At 53.9% G+C, this 8,634-nt stretch overlaps 1 protein-coding gene across 1 annotated transcript in view; it reads right to left on the reverse strand.

Annotated features, from left to right (window-relative positions):
- Positions 1-4,290: 4,290 nt before the first annotated feature.
- LOC109294387 (hydroxyacylglutathione hydrolase-like protein) overlaps positions 4,291-8,634 on the reverse strand; it is a 13,440-nt gene continuing 9,096 nt past the window's right edge. Inside the window, exons 4-9 of the mRNA XM_019512718.1 lie at positions 7,693-7,810; positions 6,509-6,617; positions 6,085-6,188; positions 5,204-5,305; positions 4,950-5,029; positions 4,291-4,552 (exon numbers count right to left, since the gene is read on the reverse strand). Coding sequence (XP_019368263.1) covers positions 4,387-4,552; positions 4,950-5,029; positions 5,204-5,305; positions 6,085-6,188; positions 6,509-6,617; positions 7,693-7,810 — 679 coding nt within the window. The 3' untranslated portion in view covers positions 4,291-4,386. The remainder of the gene's footprint in view (positions 4,553-4,949; positions 5,030-5,203; positions 5,306-6,084; positions 6,189-6,508; positions 6,618-7,692; positions 7,811-8,634) is intronic.

An 8,634-nucleotide genomic window follows, 5' to 3' on the forward strand; every position in this document is an offset into this window, starting at 1 on the left:
TTTCATAGTAATTTGGGGTCAGAAGGGACCTGAACAGATCATCTAGTCTGACCCCCTGCCACTGGCCAGAGCACACTCTGGGATCACACGACCCCAGACAGGTGTTCGTCCAACCTCTCTGAATTTACCCAAGGTAGGAGCGAGGACCACTTCCCTAGGAAGTTGGTTCCAGATCCTAGTCACCCTAATGGTGAAGTATTACCTCCTAATCCCTAATCTGAACCTATTCTCCAACAGCTTCTGGCCATTATTCCTCATCACCCCAGGTGCTGCTGGGGGGAATAGGGCCCTTCCTATTTCCTGCTGATCTCCCCTAATGAGTTTCTAGGTAGCCACCAAATCCCCCCTCAGCGTCTCCTCACAGGGCCTGTCCTGTTGCCCTCCAGCCAACCGGGTGGCCCTCCTCTGACCCCTCTCCAGGCTGGCCTCATCCTTAAAGTGTGGCGCCCAGAACTGGACGCAGTACTCCAGCTGCGGCCTGACCAGTGTTGCATAGAGGGGGAGGATCACCTCTCTGGATCGGCTTGAGATGCACGACAAGGTATGGCTGGCCTTGCTGGCTGTGGTCTGGCATTGGCGGCTCATGTTCATCGTGGAGTCAAGAATGACTCCAAGATCCCTTTCCGCCTCTGTGCTCTCAAGGGGGAGCTCCCCAGCCTGTATGTGTGCTGTGGATTCCTTCTCCCCGGGTGCAGCACCCTGCATTTGTCTACATTGAACCCCATCCTGTTACCATCCACCCACTTCTATAGTCTGTCTAAATCTAATTGCAGCCTCTCTCTCCCTTTGAGCGTGCCTACCTCTCCCCGCATCTCAGTGTCATCAGCAAACTTGGACAACACGTTTTCCACCCCCTCGTCCAAGTCGCTGATGAAGACATTGAACAGTGTAGGCCCTAGAACCAAGCCCTGGGAGACCCCACTGCTCACATCCCGCTAGGTCGAGTACGACCCGTCCACCACCACTCTGGGTGCGTCCCATCAGCCAATTTTTGACCCATCCAACTGTAGGCATCAATGCCACAGTCGCTCAATTTATTAATGGAGAATGGGGTGAGAGACAGTGTCAAAGGCCTTCTTAAAGTCCAGAGAGACTACATCCACAGCAACACCATCATCCAGGGATTTAGTTACCTGGTCATAAAAGGCCATCAGGTTGGTCTAGCCGGACCTGCCTTTGATGAACCCATGCTGGTTGCCCTTGGGCATGATCTTCCCTGCTGGCCCCTCACAGATGTGCTTGATAATTTTTTCAAAGATTTTCCCCAAGACCGATGTGAGGCTTATGGGCCTATAGTTTCCTGGGTCCTCCTTTCTCCCTCTCATAAATGGGGACCACATTAGCTAGTTTCCAATCTCCGGGCACCTGGCCCGTGGGCCACGATCGCTCGTACAGCCGGGCCAAGGGCACAGCAATGACCCCCGCCAGCTCTCCCAACACCCGCGGGTGGAGGGCATCAGGGCCCGCAGATTTGAAAACATCCAGCTCTTCCAGAAGATCCCTAACTACATCTGCGCAGCCCCGAGGCCTGGAAGTGCTATCCCCAAAATTGCCCCTACCTGTGGTGGGAGAGCTGTCCTGGGCCCTGTCCAAGAAGACAAAGGCAAAGAACTTGTTAAAAATTTTGGCTCTTGTCTGGCATAGCCACAAGATTACCATTTGAGTTTAGCAGGGGCCCTACGTTACCCAGTGCCCTCTTCTTACTCCCAGTGTATTTGAAGGACTTTTTGTTGTCTTTAATCCTGGTCGCTAGCCTGAGCTCCACCCTGCCTTGGCCTTCCTAATGGCCCTGCTACACCCACGGGCCAAGGAGAAGTATTCCTCCTTGGTGATAGCCCCTCCCTTCCCCCACGCGTACGCCTCCTTTTTGGCCCTCAGGCATTCTCGAATGCCTTTGTTGAGCCATGGGGGTTGGAAGCGAATGCCAAAAAATTTGCTAAATTTAGCTATTGCACTGTAAAATTAACCCAGTGACCTACATTTTGTTTCTTACCCATTTCCCAAAGCTAGAAGAAATGCAGAGGCAAAATAAAGGGGTGCATGCTCATGGCCCAGCAGTCAAAAGGTATCTAACAGCTCATACAGACCTGCCTGAACTAACTCTGAAATACCTACGCTCAGTTCCTCGCAGGAGTGGAGGTGCTGCAGCAGGGAGCAGAGCCCAGGAGAATCACCCAAGCTTCCCAGCGGGTTCCTGAGCTGCATGCTGCTAGATCCCCACTAATTAGTACCTAATTAAGTTCAGGTAAGTGTCATGTGAGTCGCAATCACAGCTTTGACTGCTGCATAGACATTCATCAGCTGGGAGCGCTGGGGTCACATTCAGGTGCCAGCTACATGCTTGGCAGTGCATGGTCAACCTCCAGCAGTACAACCTGTGCATAAAGACTAACTTGTCTCTCGAGTCCTAAAACTGGTGCAGCTCTAGTGGCAGATATTAATTTTTCCCTTCCTGTTTAGCAACAAATGACACCCAGCGCAACTGTCGATTAAAAAGCCAAATATAGTGGTAGAAAAATCTGTCCATTAACCAGGTGATAATGCGTCTTCCAGCTCGGTGCAACCGAAAACACAAGCCAGCCACTCACACAGCTCTATTCCAATGCTAGAAACCACCAAGTGGAAAAAGACCATGTTTAGAGGTGTTACGTGATGGAAGTATTAGGCCGAATTCTGCATCCCCTGTTCTCATTTACAACTGTGCAGAGCAGAGGAGAAGGCTCCCAGTTTAGTTAGCAGCACACACTGCTCAAGTGACCAGAGGAAGTGATGCAGATCCCAGGTCCCCTGCTAACAAGTCTGGGTGCGTGAAACATTGCACCTTGACCTTTGGAGTATTTCCAGCCAAACAAGACCACACTAATTCTCACAGCTATTTACACACACCCCGCCCCTCACTTCAAGAAAGGCCGCGTGGCTCATTCTGGATTTTGAACACCAGCCTTTCTGTTGTTTTCATTGCTAGTTTAGAAGTGTGTGGCTAACTCCAACAAGCCCACGCCAAAAGCAAAATCTGGCCTTAGAAAAAGCTGACGCTGCTCAATAAACGGTGACTTCATTACAAGGTTGTTCTAGATTTCTTCCACCCATTTCACCATGCATTTGAAAGAGGCCTCTCTCCACGTCCATGGTAGGAGAAAAGGAGCAAAGCAACCCCTGCCTGTTACCCTGAGGGCCTGATCCCCTATAGACCCTTAGGGCCTTAACAGGCAACTAATCCCACTGTTAACTGCACACAGTCAAGCACTGCAGAAGTCTTGGGGATCAGGCTCCCAGACTGTAGTTGCCCTGTATCAAGACAGATGGACAGGAAAGGGCATGGGGAGGAGAGAAGCAAAGACTGAGGACTGGGGGCAGTGCCAGTCCATCAGCCTGGCTTCTACCGGGAAGCACGTTGCAGGGTTTAATTTCTGTGGAAGGCCACACTACGTAAATCACTGCTCTGTAAATCCTGAGAACATCCTACCTCTGGATTACTGAAAAGCATGGGGAGCTGCTGCTGAGTGAGACATAGATACTGGCTAAATACTCTGCCAAAAGACAAGTCCATTCCCTTTCAAAGCACTCATCCTAATAACCTCACTGCTGAATTTTACTTTTTCTGGTTAAAAGGCATACTTTGAAGTCTTGCCTATTCCTCCTATTTACTGCCTGCCATACTCAAAGGGCCAAACCTGTTTTATCCTCTTCATCTATAAGCAGCCATCACCTTACAATCCAATAACGGTCACTTGGATCACATTTTACTGTTCTGAAGACAACTGCGTCTTCCCTTAACACTGAGAAAGCAGCAAGCTGCAACCGCAGCACTTCTGAGCCTGGAATCAGGTTGGAAAAAGCACTTTAGAAAGAAAAGGACAGAGGCAACCTAGTACTGAGCAGAACTGATTTTTCCAATGCTGCATCCATCCACTGGCCAGCCTGGCTCCATGCAGTCTTCCTTGCCCCGATAATCGCTTGGAGGATTAGATTCAAAATGCCCTTCAGAAGCTGGGTAGCAGCAGGACGCTTAAGACTTATGAAAAATGGGCCCATCACAACCCTAAATACACCCACGTACATCTACATACAATTCGTCCCATGTCCTACAAACCCACGGTCTACTAAAATGCAGCTAGTTTTTAAAGCACTCACCTAAAAGGCAGGGCTAAGAGAAGCAGTTACAGCTGGGGGGGAAATGGATCAACACAGAGACTTGGACCGAGTAACAGGGACCAGCACCCTCGTGCAAGGAAGCCCCACGTGTCCGATTCATCTAGACCGGATGCAACCCTTTGCAACGCACCGCGGGGAACTCCCCCCCCCATAGGGCACTGCCTCTCGACAGCACCGACCCTACGTTCCAGTGGCTCTCAAGTGAAACGACGGGAGCAACCCAGCGGCATTTCACTTCTTCTCCAGGAAGGGGCTGAAGAGCCCCCACTCGAACGCCAGCATGGCCTGGGGGTTCAGCCGCTCTTTGGGCTTCTTGAAGTTGTCCTTTTCCATGCGGAGAGCGCGCAGCACGTCCACCGGATCCGTCTTGCCCGTGAACTTCTGCACGGCTTCTTCCCTGCCAGAGAAAGGCCATTTAGGGTGCTGCAAAAGGTACAGCAGCTCTTAGCGGCCTCGCTGCAAGTCTATGCAGGATTTTGGCCATCCGTGGCTTCCGCCAAGGGGGATGGGGGTAAAGTCTGCCTGGGGTTGGTCTCTCCCCACTGCCCTTTAATGGAGGGAACAGGCAACCAGCAGAGAGGGTGCAAACCTCTGTAGACAGGACCAGGCAGGGATGAGATCTCCCAGAGGTGAAGAGACCTGAGAGAAACCCCCTGCCCTAGCCTCATGCTTTTCCCACTAGCAAGACGGCAGGGAATGCCGCCGTTGATCTCCCTTCCTCTACAACATACGTCACCCGAGGGCTAAACCCAAGCCAAGCCCCGAGGCCAGGCAGGGGACTGCGTGCTACTCACGAGACCCGCAGGAAGGGGTTGTACTGGAACTCCTCCTGCAGCGTGGAGGGCACCGCGGGCAGGTCCTCGTCATCGCGGAGCTGAGAGGAACCACAGGCTTCATCAGGCCCCGATCATCAAGCTCCCGCGTGGGAAGCAGACGCAGGTGCCGAGAGATGCCCTAACCCCACGGTGACAGGTGCAGAGGCAGATTGGAGGGGAAACTCATCTAGTGCTCACCGCCCCCTCCCTGCTCAGGGGAAATGGGCGCTTACTTTGGCCCACGCAAGTTTCTTCTTCACGTTTTCATTCTCTGGCTCCACCTTCGAGGCGAACTTGAGGTTTCGGACGGCGTATTCATGCCCGCAGAACACCTTCTGCAGCACAAACAGGACAGCCTTTGCAACGCCCACGTCTAATGCACCGGGTTTGGCTCCAAGCAACCAGCACGTGCTGGAAGCAGGAGCCAAGCCACGGGTGGGACGGTGGCAGCTGTGGTACGGGCCTCTGCACTGGATCTCTAGCCAGCGCCCCTCCCATGAGGACACGCCGGTGGACAAGAGCTACTAGAGGAGAGCTCTAGGCTTGGCGCTCAGTCACAGAGCACCTTGGGCTGCCTCGTGGACACAGCACTATGCCCTCAAGCCAAGGACAGGCCTGGTGCCTTGGGGCAGGTCGTAGCTGCCGGGCTGGCTCGTGCCACGCAGGAAAGGTGCTGCTGAGTGGCGTCACCCCTCCCAGAGACAGGCCGAACCAGCTGGCAGGTGCATGGGCTGCATCACCAGGAAAACCAGCTCACTTGGGTTTCCAAATCCCAGGGGTTGGCGAGATGCGCCTGGAGCGCAGAAGCCAAGTGGCCACCCCCTCTCAGTGTCAAGCCTCTTGAGTGCTTCTCCCTCCCGTGGGCATAGGCACCTTCTTCCTGGGCAAGGGGCTGTCTTTGCCCAGCATCCTCAGGAAGGGCTGTGGGACAGCGTGTCCAAGTGGCACGTGGCAAGGAGAGACTCCAGAAGGAGCGAGGCTCTCCAAGGTGACCAGAGCTGCCATAGGACATCCTTGCCTGCCTGCTCCAAGAGCCAGGTGGAGACGGAGCAAGTGAGAGGGGACGGACCGACCGAGCGCACGCACACAGGCTGCCGGGGGGGACCACGCTCACCGTCTCCTTCGGCAAAGCCGCCAGGACATCCATCAGGTTTTTGTACATCTGCTCGGCCGTCCCTTCGAAGAACCGCCCGCAGCCGCCCACGAACAAGGTGTCGCCTGGGCAGGGAAGATGCATTGTCTCAAGCGAGCGAGCTCTGTCTCCCCACGCCAGCAAAGGAGGTGGGAAGCATGCAGGCAGAGAGAAGCCAGGGGTACTACCATGGCCATCTACCCCACGCTGTCCACCTAGGCCTAAACCTGGGACTCGAAAGACCTGGGTTCAAGTCCCAGTTCCACCACAGACCCCTTGTGCAGCCTTGACCCGGTTGGTTACTCTCCTCTGTGCCCCAGATCCCCATGGGTACCATGGGGGTGATGCTGCCCTACCTCACAGGGGTGTGAGAGGAGTTGAGATACTCTGGGCCAAGGGCCAATACCTGAGAACAGCGCCGGCGCATCCGGGGAGTTATCTTCCCACATGAAGTAGCACGTGTGACCCGATGTATGGCAGGGGGTGAAGAGGCATCTCACATTAATGTCTCCAAACTGCAGAGGCAAAGAGTCCGTCAGGGCAGACAAAGCACAGCCCAACTCTTATTTCTGGTTACTATTTGTATTGATGTAGCCCCGATCATGGGCCAGAAGCCCTTGGTGCTGGTCCTGGTCTGGAAGCACGTGGGAGCCGGTTTCTCACAGTGGAGAAGTAGTTTGTGGTTTGGCCCAAGCCACGTTTGATGAGCCCTGCTGTCCCTCCCTCCCTCGCTGACCACAGCTGCATGGCCTGAGCAAGAAACAGGCCACCAAAAGGTGAGAAGGGAGAGATGAGAGACTTCCCCTGGACAGGCACAGAAGAACAGGCTCCCGTTCCCCTACCAGCAATGCCAACAGACACAGGGCAACCAGCTGAAATTATGCTCAGCTGCACGTGGCAATCTCCCTCGTCCCAACGTTTCAGAGTACCGCAAATACTCAGATTCGCAGGCAGGACTATTACAGATGGGGAGATGGTGATTAAGACTGAAAAGCACCTGTCTTTGTGTCCCTATAGTACATATAAACTCAGCTATACGCATCATCCACATGATCTGTTCTGACCGGAGACAGGCTGCAAAATCCTGATGCAGACCCAGCTGGATCTCCCACCCAGAGAGGCGGGGATGGTTCATGAAATGCAAATGGACACACAACTTGCAAGCAGCATCTCCAGGCAAACCTTTGCAATATATGCAGGCAGCTCAGCCCCCACTGCCCTAGTTCCCCCGGTGAGATGCTGCCACCTGTTGACACTGGAGAGATTTTTGCTGCCACTTTTTATCATCATCCGACCTCCTGCCATGCAGGAGATTCCCATGAACACAGGATCCTGCACACACCTACACAAAGATGCAGTCAGCAGCAGAGCAGGTGTAGCCCCGGCCTGTCTCACTGCCTCCCTCCTAAACACGGGTTCACACCGACAGAAAAAGCAAACGTATTCGAAATAAGTGCGCAACGGGTTCAAAAACAAGCCCCTTCCCATGCTTGCACCCTGTCTGCAGGCAGCTGTGTTTGCTACGGTTTGCAATGAGCTCCAAGATCCCCAACCCATGCAGAAGCTAAGCTACAACATGCACCAACGTACCTTTAACACCTCATTGTGAGTCACCTTGTTCGTCAGGGCCCCGATCCGCTCGTCAGCGCCATATACACACAGGTCTGGATACAGCTTGGCCAGCTCCTCGTTCCCTCGGGCATGGTCCCTTTACAGACAAGGAGGGAGATTAGCACCTCTGCAACAGACTGTTGGTGTACTGATACCCTAGGGATGACGGGTCTCTCTCCACGCAGCCGTCAACTCCACCTTGCCAAGGCACAGACAGCAGGACAGGCACAAAGCATGTTTTGTGACATGAAAGATACCATGACTCGTGGTTTCCAAGCGTGCAATCAGCTCTGGGACATGGCAGTTCATCCATGTTCATGCACAGAAGAGTCAATGGTTTTGGACTCAGCCCTGGGAAAGACTAAGCGTGCTCAGCTCCCAAGAACAGGTCGTGTCACGTTGATGCGACGACCCTCGTTGACCAGGGATGTGACATACCTGCAGTTTAATAAGGCTTTTGGCACAGTCTCACAGACCCTCCTATGCAGCAAGCTGGAGGAGTGGGGCTAGCCAGAATTACCATTTGCTGCATATAGTTTCATAGTTTCTAGGGTCGGAAGGGACCTGAGCAGATCATCTAGTCCGACCCCCTGCCACGGCAGGAAGAGCACTGGGGTCAAACGACCCCAGTAAGGTGGTCATCCAACCTCCTCTTAAAAACCCCCAGGGTGGGAGCCTGCACCACCTCCCTTGGAAGCTGGTTCTAGACCCTAGCCGCCCTGACCGTGAAGTCGCGCCTCCTGATGTCCAACTTAAGCCTTCCCTCCGCCAGCTTGTGACCACTGTTCCTGGTCACTCCTTGCGGCGCTCGGGGGAACAGGGACTCCCCCAGCGCCTGCTGATCCCCCCTAACCAGTTTATAACAGGCCACAAGATCCCCCCTCAGCCTTCTCTTTTGAAGGCTGAACAGGTTCAGGTCCC

The sequence above is a fragment of the Gavialis gangeticus genome, unplaced genomic scaffold, assembly GCF_001723915.1.
Source record: "Gavialis gangeticus isolate Ggan-Ray unplaced genomic scaffold, GavGan_comp1, whole genome shotgun sequence".
Classification (NCBI taxonomy): Eukaryota; Metazoa; Chordata; order Crocodylia; family Gavialidae; genus Gavialis; species Gavialis gangeticus.